The 17942-nt window shown below is 37.7% G+C and overlaps 2 protein-coding genes across 2 annotated transcripts in view; one reads left to right on the plus strand and one right to left on the minus strand.

Moving 5' to 3' along the window:
• Tbc1d22 (TBC1 domain family member 22) overlaps positions 1–17942 on the minus strand; it is a 443277-nt gene that overhangs the window by 381737 nt on the left and 43598 nt on the right. The gene's annotated exons all lie outside the window — the stretch shown is intronic.
• Positions 1–17942, plus strand: part of LOC147069427 (uncharacterized) — a 42682-nt gene that overhangs the window by 1115 nt on the left and 23625 nt on the right. Inside the window, exons 2-8 of the mRNA XM_085950724.1 lie at positions 754–867; positions 2427–2562; positions 7082–7203; positions 9601–9751; positions 11932–12040; positions 15767–16040; positions 17571–17677. Coding sequence (XP_085806850.1) covers positions 754–867; positions 2427–2562; positions 7082–7203; positions 9601–9751; positions 11932–12040; positions 15767–16040; positions 17571–17677 — 1013 coding nt within the window. The remainder of the gene's footprint in view (positions 1–753; positions 868–2426; positions 2563–7081; positions 7204–9600; positions 9752–11931; positions 12041–15766; positions 16041–17570; positions 17678–17942) is intronic.

Consider the following 17942-nt stretch of genomic DNA (forward strand, 5'->3'; position numbering starts at 1 on the left):
ACATCATCCGCGTACCCCAGAAGCTATAAATAGTTATGTTATGAAAATGGTCATAAAGGAATAATTAATTTGTAGTTTCGGATTGTATTTATTTTTGGAGTGCGACATTAAATAGTAAGCACCCGAGTGCATCGCCTTGTCCGAGGCCATTGTGGCTAATAATTATTGCTGCACAACTGCACGACAAGAGGGGACAATGAAAGCTTTATACACAGGATTGATAAAGGCAATATTCCGGGCATGGCCCCCACATCTTGAAGTGGACCTCCAGGCTAGAATCTTCGGCGGGCCCCCTTAGCTATCTCTAAGTTGAAAGGCTGTGTTTCAAGATAAAATTTACGGTATTTTATAGCGATTTTTGTATTTTTTAATACACCCACATCGAATATTAATAATCAAAAATTGCATCCCCCAAGTACATATTTTGAAATTTTAGTAAGCTTGAAGTAAAATTGCGCCGCAGGCGACATTTTTTACTATAAGTGCAATTTTGTGATGTGTGTTTATCTCACTTGGCTGGTCAATCCACCACGCCGGGCCCCCAGGCTAGAGCCCTGTCAGCCCCCCCCCCCTTGTGGGGGCCATGATTCCGGGTCGGCAGAACCTCATATTGTTTCACGCTAGAAAGTAAAAAGTAAACCAGACTTTCGTCGGGAACCCCTGTCTTAGCTCCGAGTAAATCCAAAATAATAAGTAGGTAGTCTGGTTCTGTTAGTGCACTTATTACATAAAACCTATATATATGATTGTCAGGTATATGAATGCGTCGAGGGCAACGAGGACGATATCCCCAACGGCATGAGGGTGGACTGGGATGATCTGGAGAGGAACGCAGTAATCAAAATGCTGATGGATACTAATCTTCAGGCGAGTTGTTATTTTTAAAATCCTTTCATCTTTCAAGTAGTGCCCTCATTGGATGCGCACCAACGGCCACAGGGCAGAACACGCAGTGATGCCTACAGCTTAAGGCTTGTGGAGGCCGTCATCTAGCAGCGGATGGTTATGATGAGTATGGCTTACCCACCATGTAATGACATAGGTGGTACATACAATTATCTTCTCGGCGTCTGTGGAGATGTGATCTTTTTTGTAGATAATTGAATATACCCTATGATTATAATTTGTATGGGTAAATAAATAATCACACTTTTGTTGATAAAAAATGCACGTGCAACAATTCATTACAAGTATTTAGATAAAGTATCTACTCAGATAGTAACGGTGGAGTGTTGGGATGGGTGTGGATAAAGGTGTGTGTATGACTACAACTAACCGTTTTCCATCTAATTGATATTAAAGAATTCAAATACGACACATTTTCACATAACAACTACTAGGTAAAATCGTTGTAATTAATTAGGGTGCCCGTAGCTTAATTGGGAAAGCACACTGGCGCGAATCCAGCCAATACAAGTTCAAATCCCGTCGGGTGTCGTATTTTTTTCTGCAAAAAGATCTGTTCTAGTGTGTATATGTATGAGATGTTTTCAAATTAAGTATGTACCTAAGTAGTTATATTCAATACTCATTTACAATTGAATATTATTTAAACTTTAAAGTCGATTTAATCGGCTTGTATACTTATTGGTGCACTTGTATTACTACAATCCTCATCAGCTCATTATATCGACTGTGTTTACGAAAAAGGGCGTAACCCTCGATTTTTCGGAAAAGTCGTTTTATTAGATATTAACAATGTATACAACTAAGCAAATGCCGAACTATTAGAATCTAATTTCAGGTTTTAATTGAGCTTTAATTAACTTTTAATTCAAGAGCATACTTCAGTGAAACCTCAAATAATTTTCAACTATAGGTGCGACGAAATTTCGGACTCGCTGCCAGTCGGAGAGCGATAGTCGACCTGTGAACACGTCTATTTGTTTTGTGATGGCGTCGGGGGAATTAATTCTTAAATCGTGTAAAGATGACTTAAAAACGTTACTCATTTACTTGAAAAAGAAAACATGTCAACGAATATATTATTATTACTAATATAACAATAAACATAACATTAATGGACGCTTGTTGAATTGTTATGACAAATTATGTTTTGTTCTGCACGCGTCGTTTGCACAATCTTCGCGTCGCGTGGTCACGATCGTTTTAGACCGTGCCCCAGGTAAAGTATAGCCTAAGGAAAAAAGCATTTACCCTAATTTTAATGGTTTTTCTGTAATAACTTCTCTAATTATTATTAAAAGATATTACACCAAATCATCAATCATCATGCACCCAATATCTGTGCCATTTTTTGTAATACCTATTGAACCAAAATCATTAAAAAAAAACGTTTTTTGCCCCTCCTGTAAAATTTGTTCCGTAAGGGTTACTTCCTTTTTCCTAAACACGGTCGATATTTTTAATGGGTAGTGTGGATAATAATATAATAATCGTTTTTGCGTATGTGGCGGCGATCGCAGGGAGCGGACGATCCCTCTTGCATCCGTCGCGGATCCGAGGGCGGCGCGATAGCAGAGCATTCCGACTGCGCCCCTGGACGCTTCACGTCGGCCGACTTCGAACAGAAGGAACAGCAGAACAACAAGGCGAAGAAAGGTTTGATTTTTGCCGATCGTCTGTGATATTATTATTAATTTGACACCTGCACACTATCGGTTAGTTAGAATGTCTATTTTTAGCTCGTCTCGGGGTGGTCGATGGCGAGGCATGTAAAATAACATGTGAAATCGCGGAATGGCCATTCTAATAAATTAGATTAAACTAATTACTTAGGTAGGTGTTCGATTTTCAAAACAATGAACATTTTTACAATGCAAGTTAGTACCTACCTAGCTAAATAATGCAGTAGCTACTTAACTTAATACATTGTTGGGCAATGTTTTGTACCTATCTTATAATTTATAATGTTATAAAATGAATAAGCGTTATAATTCTATGCTATTTTACAACGTTTTTATTAGCTCGTATTCTTGTTTGTCCAGTACAAATCTTGCAATCGATTTTTAACTTACTTCACTACTAGCTAGACATTTGAAACTTTTAGAATAGGTACCTATATCAGAACACGGTGCCAATGCACTTTTTTAATTCTTTTAGCCATCTTTAAGCAGAATTGAATCCATTTTCAGTTAATTCTGTTTTGTATGGAAAATTATTTCAGAAAAATTCGTAAAAAGTAAAAGACTATTATTGGTTGCTAAGGGGGTGGTCCTAGCTACAAAATTATTAATATATACGTGCGTTACTATGGAAATCAAAATGAAATGTCAAAATGACATTTCAGTAGTATTCTATATCCTATTTTGTTTGTTTGTTTGTTTTTTATTTACTTCATATCAAGTACAAGTTTGAGCATAGGTATTGAGCATAATAATTCAACAGAAAATTTAAAAACGTTATAGGTATAAGTACTTATATAAAAAGCTCTTTTTATCTTGTAATTATGTTTACTAAGTAAGTAAGTATAAACAACTGATGTTTTTATACAATAAATAATATAATATAGGTACCTAAGTAGGTATACAAATAATCAATTGCGAGGGGTTGAAGTGGGATGTTAAGATTCGGCATAGTGCAAGCTAAACTTACTTGGCTGGGACATGACGTGTTCCAAAGAGTGCCACACTTGCACACACTACCTACCTCATGTCCCCCATCGAACTTTATGACTAGGCGGCAGCGATGAATTAGGGATCGACAAGAATGGAGGGAGCTAGGGGAAGCCGTCATTCAACAAGGGATCGACCCCGCTACTGCTGATGATGATATAATAAGTAGTACCTATATACATATTACTAATGTGTATCAGTGGCGAAGGGTGGATTCATAGAGGTATTAAATTAAAAGAGGGGCAAGGAATCGGCTTTCTCATACAGCTGAATGAAGCAGGCCAACAATAGCCGATAACTTACGAAAAATAGCGACGCGATAAAAAAAAATCAAGGCATCACAGAGGATTTACTTTGGTCATTATAACGTACCCATATAATAATATGATGTTAACGTTCAAATTTTGCCACAAATTGATTACCAACCCGCCCCACCATACTTTTTCGCCATACTAGCCGGCTTCACCATACTTTCATATAACCTGCCACCCCTAGGGTGGATTCGACATAAAATAGTGCACACTAAACTTTGTCAGTCATACTTATTTGTTTTCGTTGAAAAGAATGCATATGTACCTACCAATTAGGTACAGATGGTGTTAGTTAGTTTTTTTTAAGTCATCAACCCATCAACCTAACCAAACCACAATCAATAAAAAATATTCTTCTATCTATAAAATATCTCAAATTTAGCATAATTTTGGATATTTTATAGATAAACGAATATTTTTTGACTATTATCTACTATGGCTTGAATTAGGCAGGGTTTAAGTAATTAATTTTAAATAGGTACCTACCTACTAACAAACACTATCTACACATTGTAGTCTCAATGAAAACAAATACGAGTGACTGCCAAAGTTTAGTGAGCACTATTTAAGTAGGTAGGTAAGTATATCGGATCTTAACAGTCTACCTCCACCCTTCGCCGCTGATACCCATATACCTACATATTATATTTATATTACTAATCAGGTAGTAAAAATGCCTATGTTTTATGATTTCATAGCTTGTGGCGCGCGACAGTAAAGTTATCTTTATCTGCTTTCAGTTAACAATGATTTTATAAAAAACAAATACTATTTTTTGCATGGGGCTTTTGTTTTGATAGCATTTGCATTTACTGCGATTGTTCTTGCACAATAAAATAACAATTCTTATTTTTTTAATCAGTGACACCGTCCGTGCTAGTGCAGGATCCCATAGACTTTTCGTATACATAATATGCGGAACGCATTCTGACAATTGGAATAGGTTTTAGGGGTCACAAAGATATATAATGTCGATGTTGCCAGGCGATATTAGTGGTAAAATTTTTTTTTATTGAGGTTTTAATTTTTTTTTTCTTATAACCCACCAAAAATTGTTCTGTATTCTTCAATAAAACCAAGACCGAATCAGGAATTGATTGAAAATGCAATAATTGTACCATGCCATTGGCATCGTCGTAGAACGGTTCGTCCCATTTGAAAAAATAAAAATAGCGGGTAGTGCAATGTGTTCAAAATTATCGAATCTTAGGATCCTCGGCTTAAATTATTTTATTAAGTAATATTTTTGTATAGAATCACCCAGATTGGTTTCTTTACCATATATATGCATATGACATTCGTTTTAGTATAATGGTCAATCCAGAAACAGTGTAGGTTGCACATATAGGTAGGTGAATAAATGAAATCACGATAACCACTAACCACAATAAGTGCACTTTATTCAAAAAAAGAAGCAAGAAGCAAACTGCTTTAAGTATCATGATCATAGTTTTTACAAACACTACTTACAGATTTGCACAATGATATAGATGTCAAAGCCGATTTCTTATAACTACATGATAATGTACGGCAGTTAGAATTACATTTGCATGGCTTAACTTGGTAAATTGGCTTAATTTGGTAGAGGTTCATTCGTCATTTGTCAAAGTGCAAACTTTTTACAAGTCTTGAAACTGCAGTGGTCTCCAACAAACCATTTCCTAAAGCTGAAAGTGCATCCTGAATTCCGGAACAAAACTCATTGACGAGATGGTTAAAGCCTGTTTTTTTGTACCTATGCGACGAGTGCTCTCGCAGACGGTTAAAGAATGTAATGCTGGCAAAATATTACAAATATTTTCGCCAAGAGATTCAGCTGCCAAATGGCATCATTCTACGACCATGCCGATAGCATGGTACAATTATTGCATTTTCAATCAATCCCTGATTTGGTTTTGGTTTTATTGAAGAACTCAGAACAATTTTTGGTGGATTATAAGAAAAAAAATTAAAACCTTAATAAAAAAAAAAATTACCACTAATATCGCACGGCAACATCGACATTATATATCTTTGTGACCCCAAAAACTCATTCCAATTGTCAGAATGCGTTCCGCATATTATGTATACGAAAAGTCTATGGGATCCTGCACTATGCCTTGTTGCGTGCCTACATACTAATAAAATAAATGGGTATGCTTTTATGTTCTTAATATAATGGATCGGTTACAAGTTGAAGCATTGAAGCTTGCCGACTTTGGTAGATTACAATTATTATTATTAATAATAAGCTGACAATAACGTCAATAACTCAGTGGAGGTAGACTGTTATAAATGTGCACAGTAAACTTTGTTAGTCATACGATACGTATTTATTTTGTTTTCATTGAAATAACTAGCGGGTCTATTCTATACACAAGCCTGCTATCGGTCCGCTACGGCAGCTAGATAGGGTAGGAAAGTATCGGTAACAATTACAATAAGTTAGCCGCTGAACTGTCAGAACTATCTATCTCGGTCTAAAATTTATCACAGACAAGAGAGGTGCTATTAAAAAGTAGTAAGTAAGTACTTATTGTAACAATTATAACTAAATAATTGTAATTGTTACAATACGTTTTAATAATTCGATACTTTCCTACCCTATTTAGCTGCCGTAGCGGACCGAAAGCAGGCTTGTATGTGTATAAAATAGATCCGCAGGGAAAGATAAATGACAGCAGAGCAAGTCAAGATTCCTTTTATTTTCTAAAACTGCTACATCAGTCCCGTGCAGCATCGATTCGAGACAAGGTAGTGTGGCACTAAAATGTTTTCATATTGACACGTTTATAGCGTCCGTGCAAAAACCGCGGCTGCATATACATGGCGGGTGGAGATGGGGCAACTCAAATCAGTGTTACTTTACTTATAACTTATAATTGAACGGATATTATGAACAAATCAAATCAAGCGTCAATACATCTGAGTTGGTAGCGGAATCGTTCTGTGTAATTTCCATTTTAAGTCGACGATTCACCACGACGATCGTTGAACCTCGTTGGGTCTCCGGGTCTGCTAGTGGTGTAATTAGGCCTTTAAGTACAGTGTTCATATTGTAGCGGTGGACGGGTGAGGCGAGATATGGCCAGAGAGAGACGCACGCCTGTATCGAACTGTTGTTATCGATTGAAAAATCAAATAAAAATACCAGGGAACTCAGAAATAATGGGAACTGAAATATCTAATCTGAAATGTCTTTCTTAATGGTTTCAGGAGAGCCGAGACGAAACTCTGTGAGCACCTTCTGCCGAAGATCATACACGAATCGAAGAGACTCCAAAGCTGACTCTGACGAGAATCAGATTGACAGCATTCTCAAAACTAAGCTGTCAGACGTAAGTTGGGAGATTGTGAGATGGTCAAAAAATGTAATAGCGCCTGTACACGTGCATGGATTTACTGACAGCAAAAGTATTTTAAACTATCGTAACAATAACTGTTTACACGTAAAAGTGCTGACTGTCTCTCCAATTCATTCTTTAAGAGTGACTAGACGCGATGTTGTCATTTTATGATACTTACCTATTATTTCGTACTATGTGACAGGTAGTGAAAAGCAGTCAACTTGAAAATTCGTTCGTAGTTCGTTTTTTGCCGGCAGGTTTGCCATTATCGTTCGACTGCACAGACGCAGATCGAAAAAATCCCACTGTCGTATGAAAATCGAGAAGCTTCCAAACTTATTTGATTCATGCATCTTGCTAACGGGGCGTATTACGTGGGCGAAGGCGCGCGAAGCGTTGAGCGGCACGCGTTACTCAAACGTATAACCGTGTGTGAAAATGTTCGTAAACAGTATTTTTTTGGTTGAACGTTTATACGGTTATACGTTTGAGTTGCGCGCGCCGCTCATCGCTTTGCCGACGTCGCTCACGTAAGACGAGCCGTAACTGAAGGATAATAAATACATTTTCTTGTTATGGCCGCGATAATCCTTACTGTCAACAGTAAACCCACGCACGCGTAAACGGGGTATAACCAAAAACCTACTTACCTACCTGAGCGCATCTATGCTATACGTACACAACACAAGGCTGCTATCGGCGGGTATAGAAGGTAATTTATCATATTTATCTATTGCGGTATTATAATTGTTACAACAAGTTAGGAGTCTAAACTGTCTATCTCGGTCTAAAAATTAACACCGCCAAGACAGGTGCTGTTAAAACATAACGTCTTTTGACAGTTCACACGGTGAACTTATTTTAACAATTTAAACTATCCTCGATAGCTGCCAATAGCCTCCGATAGCAGCCTTGTGTATGGAATAGATGCGCAGAGCCAGTGTATCACATTTTGTATCATACATAATATTTGGGAGCCAATTCACCATTCAAGAGCCAATAGGTTTTTATAACACAAGCCTGAATTTTCTAAAACAAAAAAATTTAAAATTTCTGAAAAATCATAAATTGCGTTTTTCTGAAAGTGTTTCTTTTGGTTATATAGTGCGCGCCCATTAACGCCGTCTGTGGTTGCCTTTTTATGCATCCATACTAATATGACGTAAAATGGCATGTAAAATACATAGCTGGTGTAATACATGCTACGCACCAAAGAGATTGGAAGACTGTCCAATCTCTTTGCTACGCACGGAGGAGTCCAATCTCTTTGCTACGCACCGATTTACAGTACCTACAATCTAAATGTAGATGTAGATAAAAGAAGAATATAATTCTCCTTTCGCGGCCCTTTTGCGGCATACAGTTTAGCTGTTTAGCAGATACTGGAATAAGCTTTTTCGATTATTTTCAAAAAAATTTCATAATTTATTCATATTGTTTTTCCAAGAGTTACATTTTTACTAGGGTCGTTCGCTATATATCCTCACATCTCCAAGTTGAAAAATATGACAAATATAGCGTCCAAAATAAACAATTAAATATGTATCCACAACGACCACAACTACATATCGCAACAAAATAGTTATTTAACAATTATTAGCAAGTTCAAGTAAGTTTCAACAAAGAATCTTGGAGTGATCCTTAACGTCCGTTAGTCATTAAAGTAATACCTACTTTGATTTAAAATACAAAAGCCGATCGCCAATAGTAGCTCAATTTGGAAATCGCTTCAGAGAATATTAAAAGCAATTAGTTAAAATGTATGACTCCTTTAGCCATGGCCCCCACGTCCTGAAGCGGGCCCCTAGGCTAGGATCTTTGGCGGGCCCCCTATCTATCGCTAAGGGTAAAGTAGGTGTGACGCTTTACAGTAGTATTTTGTAAATGGTGTATTCAGTAAAATTAGGGTGTATTTTAATACATCCATTTGAAATATGGAGTTGCCGAGTATCAACACACAATGAAAAATTGTATCACACAACCATATATTTTAATATAATCACACAATCGAAGTAAAATAGCGCCACATGCGACTTTTTTACAATTTAAGCAAATTTGTGGTGTGTGTTTATCTAATATATCTGGTCGACTCGCCACGTTGGGCCCCTTCTGAGCCCGGGCCCCCAGGCTAGAGCCCTGTCACCCCCCCCTTGTGGGGGCCATGCCTTTAGCAAAGTTATCTATGTGCGTGGGTGCGATACTCGAGAGATGCAGGTTCGATCCTTTCTTACTTTATTAATTACTCTATTACTATATCTTGCTTTTTTCAAAAAGATTTTTTCTATTGGTTATAATATATTTTCTCAGAGGTTATAATGTATTTTCAAAATTATGTATGTATGTTCAATTAAATATGTCATATTATTATGATTTTATCTTTTGTGCTAGGTCCTCAATGAAGGAATACTGGATTCGGTACTGCCGTACATGGTGGGACACGCGAAGCTGGCCAAGACTTGCAGCAGTCATCAGTCCATCATCAAGAAGCCAGTCTCCTTCTCCACCAGTGTCGATGTCAAGAAACCAGCCAGCTTCAGCGGTAGACATATTATAGTCATATTTTTAAATAAGTAATCATGAAGCATGTACCTATGTAATGTCGAACAAGATCTTCTTGGTTACGTGTTAAAACTGTGAACTAACAAGCTCCTCCCATTTTTAACCGCACTTCGATTATAGCGCCTTCCGGTTAGCGACGAGTTGTCCACCTGTTAAAACTGTGAACTGAACAAGCTTCTTCTATTTAGTTGACGACAGCGACTTCCGAGTTGTGCCTAAATCTTCTTGTTGGACAGTACAGTGCGACTTTAATATTATGTGGTCCTCAATTGGCCTCACTGCGGACGTTGCGACAACTAAACCTTCCAGTGACGTCCCCAGACAAAATGCCGCCCCTGGGCAGCGCCATAATGCCGCCACATTGTTTATACAATATTTTTTATCATCTGTGCTCGTGTCGTTTCTGGTCACGAATGACGTCGAAAGGCAATGGAAGTAAACTAGACATCGTGAACCCGCCAAAAAATTACAGTCCTGTTAAACCTTTTATGTTAATTAATACATTTTGTTTCCAACCAGTGAGCGGAATTTTTAAAGAAAAGATATTTTCGTTATTAAGTACTCAGTTTAGGTAGCTATTTCCATATATACCAAATGATTCTCCTCGATTTGCCGCCCTTCGAGTAACTGCCGCCCCCAAGCGACGCTCTATCTGCCTAGCCCCACGGGACGTCACTGAAACCCCCTACTTTCTTTCGACCATGTCCGATCCTAATAACATCAAATAGCTGCAGAGTGGAGGTTTTGTGTTAACAGATTATGTTTTACGAGAAATGGATGTCAGCCACTCGCTCAACCTATTATGCCGTGTCTACACTGGCAACAAGTTGCTGGCAACCTCATTACATTTTACGATAATTATCATAATTATCGTAAAATCAAACGAGGTTGCCATTTCAATCCCTCGCAAAATACTGGTGCTGTTTGCGCAATGCGTTTATTTATTATAACACCATCCACTACCGGAAGAAGGCATCCGCTAAATATCTTTACTCCTATCGGTATTTAGCTATTCACTGCAAGCCAATTTTTACTAGGTGGACACTTGTAAGCCGGCTATTTTTGGAATAAAATAAATCCATTAAAAATATGAAATAAGAACAGAATGATAAATATTTGTGAAAACTTACCAAATCAACATGAGGTATTGTTTCTCGAGTTTATCGTGAATATTTTCACACTAAAATGATAAATATTGTTTAGAAAATATACACATTCAGAAGTTGTGACGTTTATAAGAACGTGCGAATTAACTCGTCCATGGCCTGACACGACATACATGCTTCGACGAGTTAATTTTTTGGGGGGCTCCAACAAATCAACGTTTTATAACTAATTATCCGTATGTAATTAAAAAAAAAAAACGTTAATTTGACGTACCTACCTGCGGTGTGGGCGTTAAATTACTAGTCAGAATCCACCCTGGACTGGAAATTGGTGAACTAACATGAATGATAGTATTTGAACCAGTGACGTCCCTAGACAAAATGCCGCCCCTAGGAAGCGCCAAAATGCCCCCCCCCCCCCATTTTATACAGTATTTTTATCATCTTATCATGATTCAAATATCTAATAAAATGTGTAAGATACAATACTAATAAAATATATATCACTAAATCTAATTTAAATGTCACCTCTACTTCAATAGACAATATTGCGAGTTTCCACGGTTTTAGATACATTAAAAAATACATCTAACAACTTTGAAAACTCGTGAGTGACTGGCTAAAATATTTGGATAAATTAATTAGGTAAGTATGTATCTATAATTCGCAAATCTGCACGTGTCATTGCTAGTCATCAAGAACGTGGCGTTCAAGGACGACGAAAGTAAGCTAGACATTATAAACCCAATAAAAAAAAATACAGCCCTGTTAAACCTTTTATGTTAATTAATAAATTTTGTTTCTACCCAGTAAGCTGATCTTTTTAATGGAAAGATATTTCCGTTATTACTAAGTTTTAGTACAGATTTCTATATATGTCTAATGATTCTCTTCGATTTGCCGCCCTTCGAGTAACTGCCGTCCCCGAGTGACGCTCAATCTGCCTACCTCCACGGGACGTCACTGTTTGAACAAGAAAACGTGCTACCGTGCGTAATGGTTTATTTTGAAATTGGCATGTTTAAACTAATCTATTATTAATTTCCTGTTTTAGGGTTTCTGACGGAGAGGGAATCCAAAGAGAAGCTCGGCATACCATCGCGCGACAAACTTGGCCGCAGGAAGTCTTCCACTGGCGGAGAGAAAGCCATGCCCAAGGGAGAGTAAGTATTCACCAAAAATAATAACCAACTGTTATGTTCATGAAATGACAAGATGCTGGTCATACTTACATACATCTTATTGCGGACGTGAAGATCTCTTGACATAGTTTTGTATGTCAATGTCCGTATTGTTTTGTATTATATTAAGCTCATTTTTGTTATTAGTCCAGTCAAATTACACCGAAAAAATTGCAAAAGGTGGGGTAGAAGATTTTTTTCCCTTCTTGTATATAATGATAATGAGTAAGAAAAAAACGAGTTTGCCAATTCGGATGACTTCGGCACAATTTTTGGCGGGCAAAAAACCGCAAAATTTTGGTTTTTTTTTGGTTTTTCGCTTATATCTCAAAAACGGTCGGTCGTAGCAAAACTATTGTTATATACAATTTTAAAGCATATTAAATTTCCTAATTTTTTTTATATAATACGTTTTTTTCTGACCTGACCATTTATGAGATAATTGCTGTTGAAAACAGTATATATGTATTCGAAAAAACGCGTTTTAGTAAATATCAAACTTTAATGAGAAGAAATACAATAATAAACTTAAGATCTTACAAATAAACAGTTTGGGGTTACAAACTAGACTTTACGGTCAATGGGCCCAATGTTCCAGATGGTGCGTGGGGGTGGGGGGAGGGGTAGTGGGAGTGGTAGAAAGGGCCACATTCCAATACTCCCACCAGTACCGCTGGTGCCACAACACGAATTAGTACCACTTTTGTTTTAGTTTACATGTGACCCTTCGCCATGTTGGATAAATAGTCATTTTTATTAGTCAGGAAACACACTAAAGTAATTATAAAATAAATTTCTATCCATGTTATAGATAGCGCTGCAGGCGACTTTTTTTACTATTAGAGTTTATAAATTTATGGTGTGTTTATCTCACTTAATTGGTTGACCTGCTACTCCGGGCCCCTCTCAAGCCCGGCCTCCCAGGCTAGAGCCCTGTCAGCCCCTCCTTTGTGGGGGCCATGAATCTGACTGTCCGTATCCACGCAATCTAACCTAACCTAATGCCGCGTTCTCATGCGGCGATTTTTGTCGTTCAATTGAATTTCCCTCGTAAATTCCACAGTTCCTGACGTCGTCTTAATGTAGACTTTCTCATTTCGAGAAAAGGCGGCCAATGTCTTCCTACTCTTTCTTATAAAATCATCGCATATGTTTTCCCTGGGTGTCGTCTATGCTCTAAACAGGATGGAGCAATGGGTTCAAACCAGTCTCTGAGTTTCTTAACACGTTCTTACGTTCTTTTTCTGCCAGGACTTCGTTTACCAGAAACATCCCTTGATGGTAGTTCGCCAATGAATAAAGTGGAAGTATATTTTTCTGTTTAATAAAACAACGCTTCATCTTTAAACGCATAGCTATCAACCAGTAGCGAAGGGTGGAGGTAAGCTTTTAAAATCCGCCATAAATAGTGCACGCTAAACTTTGTCAGTCATACATATTTATTTTCATTGCAATACGACTTAAATTTACAGATGATGTTGGTTAGTTTTTAAAATTCAATTCCTGCGAAACCAAGCCATAATATATCATCATCATCAGCCGGGGTCAATCCACTGCTGGATGAAGGCCTCCCCAAGCTTTCTCCAACTCTCTCGGTTCTGTGTCGTTCGCTGCCACGTATTTCCGCCGAACTTTACCAGTTCGTCAATCCAGCGGCTTTTAGGGCGACCCTGTGGCCGTTTCGTACCCCTTGGGTACCACTGGATGACGGCATTTGTCCAGCGGCCGTCCTTTCGGCGAGCAATGTGCCCCGCCCATCTCCATTTCAGCTGTTTGGCAACGTCTATTACATCGCGTACTCTTGTCTGCTTCCTAACCCATTCGTTCCTCTTACGGTCCTTTCGCGTGATGCCCAACATGCACCTCTCCATGCCTCGCTGTGTGACTCTTAGCCTTTGGACATCTCTCGTGTTGAGGGTCCACGTATCGCAGCCATACGTGAGCACGGGTAGCACACATTGGTTGAACACCCTACGCTTAAGACATAATGGTAGGTCACTCTTGAAGATAATATTCAGACGTCTGAAAGCACTCCATCCCAGCTTTGTTCTTCGAGCAATTTCATCGTGCATGCTTCCGTCTATGGACACCTGCTGTCCGAGATATACGTAGCTGCTGACTTGCTCGAGTTGGGTGCCAGAAATACAGATAATCGCAGGGTCCGAAAAACAGTTCCTTATCACTTTTGTCTTTGAGACATTTATCTTTAGACCGACCGTTTGACTGACATCCGCGAGTTCTTGCATTCTACCTTGGAGTTCTTTCGGGTCTTGTGAGAGTATAACAATATCATATGCAAAGCGCAGGTGACTGAGGTGCTCCCCATTAATTGGAACACCTTTTTCCTTCCAATCAAGTTTCCTAAATAAGTCCTCAAGAGTAGCGGTGAATAGTTTAGGTGAAATGGTATCACCTTGCCGGACACCTTTGTTAATGGGAAATTTACACGACCGTTTGTGGAGTTTCACGCATGCTGTGGCATCACTGTACATACTGTTCAATATGTTTATATAGCGTCTGGAAATTCCTTGGTTGCTAAGGGCGTCTATAATTGAGAATTTTTTGATGGAATCAAACGCCTTTTCATAGTCTATAAAACCAAGATATAATGGCAGTTTGTATTCCTGGTAGCGCTCTATGATTTCCCTGACGACCTGTATATGATCCATAGTACTGTAGCCTCTTCTGAATCCGGCTTGCTCTCTTGGTTGGTTCTCGTCTAGAACGGTTTCGAGACGGTTTGAGAGTATTTTCGTGAAAACCTTATACAGAATTGGCAGTAGACTAATTGGTCGATAGTTTTTCAGATCTTCAGTGTCTCCTTTCTTATGGAGAATAATAATGGAGGCATTTTTCCATGACTCTGGGATGTTCTCTTCGTGCAGACAAGACGTGAACAGACGTGCGAGCACATCGCTCACCGTCCTCCCGGCCCGTTTGAGAACATCGATAGTCAGCCCATCTTCTCCCGGGGCTTTCCCACTCTTCATGCACATTATAGCATATTCCACCTCTGTGGTAGTAACCTCGGGAAGAGGATCTCCATATTCTCCGTTCACCGGAAGATCTGAGTTGATGTCAGTGTCATCTTTGTATAGAGCGCTGTAAAACTCTACAACAGTGTCTAGTAGATGATCCCAGTTACGCACGATACTTCCATCTTGCGCTTTAGTGTCGTGATCTGTAATAGACAAAATATACTCATATATTATATCTATAAAATATCTAAAAATATGCAATTAAATCATGCATAACTTTGGATATTTTATAGATAGAATAATATTTGTTATCTATTATAGTTTAGTTTAGGCAGGGCTTAATGAATTTAAAATAATGAACCAACAATACCTATGTGTAATACCTACCTATGTTTTCTTAATCCAACAAATAAGTATGAATGAAAAAGTGTGCACAATTTTGTAGTATCGCCCAAAGTATACCAAAACTATTATGGTTTGGTTGAGGCAGGGTTTAATTAATTTATAAAAAACTAACCAAGACCATTTGTAAATTGTAGTCTTAGTGCAATAAAAACAAATACGTATGACTAACAAAGTTTAATGCGCACTGTTCATGGCGGATCTTAACAGCCTACCTCCCCAGCTTCACTACTGCTATCAACTATCAGAAGACTTTGAAAAAAAGTTATACCTAGTCTTAATGAGGCACCATTTCCATTTGCCAGTAGTTTGTGACAATCCATTTCAGTGGCGAAGTGGAGATCCACGTGTGCGACGAGGTGAAGGGGATGAAGAGAGACTTCCGCTGCCCGCAGAAGCTGCTGGTGTCGAAGATGGGCTACTTCGCGGACGTCACGTCCGGCCAGAAGCTGGAGGAGATGGACATCTCTGTGCACTGCGACATTCAGATCTTCGACTGGCTCATGCGGTGGGTCAAGAAGGACTCGATCCTCGTCGCCGACTGGCCCCTGCTCGACCCCAGTAATGTCGTTCCTATTCTGGTGTCTGCATCTTTTCTTCAGGCGAGTCTTGAATGTTTCGCATAGTAATTTAAGAAGGTTATATTATTTGACATTCAAAAACACCAAACAAGTGTATGACACCGTCATACTGCAAAAAAACAATCTGTGTGAAGGGGGTAATACACACGACACACACACATGTTTTTGCGTCAAAGCAGACCTTACTTGCTTCCAAATAAATTCAATTGGAATTATTGTAGGCAATTGGAATGGTCTTGCTTGATTACAATTGAATACATTTGGAATCATGTAAGACATGTTTTGACTAATGGCATTAACGTTGTCCCGTGTCTTAACCCAAATGCGATTATTTAGAGAGCCTACCTTGATAAATACTGTAAGAATAATATGTTTTCATTAAGTTCGAATCCTGGGTCAGGTAATAAAATTCACTTGATGTTTTTCAGTGATGTGTGTAGAGTCATGGTGATATATAGGGAGCAGATTTATATGCAACAAAAAACATGATTATATGCATGCAGGTATGCACTTAAAATCATTAAAATATGCACTAAAACCGAAGAAATATGAAGTTAAAAATTGACATTTTTATGAAAAAAATTATAAATACTCACTTCACCCAATAGTACTGATATAAAATCGAATAACAAATTATTAATCCTAATCAATATAATACAATAACAAAAAAACAGAAATAATCAATATAAAGTTAATCAATTACAATTTTCAAAAAGTTTGTTTAACTAAAAATGATTGAATAAGATATGCAATGTAAACTAAACACCATTTAAAAAAACAAAAACGACACACTTAACTAGGTATTCCTAAATATTATTTTTGCTGTTTTTTTAAGTTAAAATATTTTTTTCAGTATGTTTAGACATTTAATTTTTCCGAAAATCTGTCAGTATTTTGTTTCTATGCGGAAAACGACCTCTCAACGTCAAACACACAAGGGTGATTTGGCAAAATTTAAATAAAGGTGCCCGAGTTGATTTTCTGGGATGCCATTAAAAATGCAAGTACATCTAAACTATCTACCTACCTAATTTAGTTATATTTCGATAAAATAATTTAAAAAATATTACAAATGCAAAAGCCCTAAAATATGCATTTATTTATGAAATATGCACTAACGTCTCAAATATGCTTAACGTCTCAAATATCCATTTATATGCACAATAAAATTTTATTTTTGGATTCTGTGTCTTTCAAAACGGATTTCTGTGCATCTGTGCATACACCCTAACAAAACATGCATTAGCATATAAATCCGCCCCCTATTGATATAATTTAAATTGTATCAGTAAAATACTAAAGATGAAATAATATTAAACTTAAAGTCCTGTTAAGAGGTACCCATATCCATAGCACTTTGTTTCGGTAGCCTATGGCCTATTTACCTCCAACAGGTACTCTTCACCCCAGGAAAGAGAATAACAAAATGTCTTATGTTTTCTTAAAAAAATATTCATACCTATGCCATACGTGTTCTAGTTGCTGGTACAATATCAGTCAATAATATTGTAAAAAATTGAATGATTGAGGTAATTTTTTGTCTTTTGTCAGATGGATCCTTTGCTTCACGACTGCCTGATGTACTGTCATAGCCACATGAGTGATATTGTCAAGACTAATACTAACCTGGCGTGCCTCAACGACACGATTTTGACAAGGTATCCCACATTCGTCTCTGTTCTGGCAGAGCACACTAACTGGAGAATACTAGTTTTGAGTAGTATGACTTTGAAGTTGTTAAAAAGTTTGAACTAATTAATGGTCTATCATGTGAGTTTATTTAGTAATCGTAAAAAGGATGACTTAAAAATAAAGAGTGTTTATTTATTAAGAAGGTTTCCAGACGGTAAAGTTTGAAATAAGGAACATTTTGGTACTAACTCAATATGTATTTTTTTCGAATTAGTGTCTTCTCCCAGAACA

The sequence above is a fragment of the Rhyacophila brunnea genome, unplaced genomic scaffold, assembly GCF_057557595.1.
Source record: "Rhyacophila brunnea isolate RB1 unplaced genomic scaffold, BYU_Rbru_1.0 scaffold_23, whole genome shotgun sequence".
Taxonomy (NCBI): domain Eukaryota; kingdom Metazoa; phylum Arthropoda; class Insecta; order Trichoptera; family Rhyacophilidae; genus Rhyacophila; species Rhyacophila brunnea.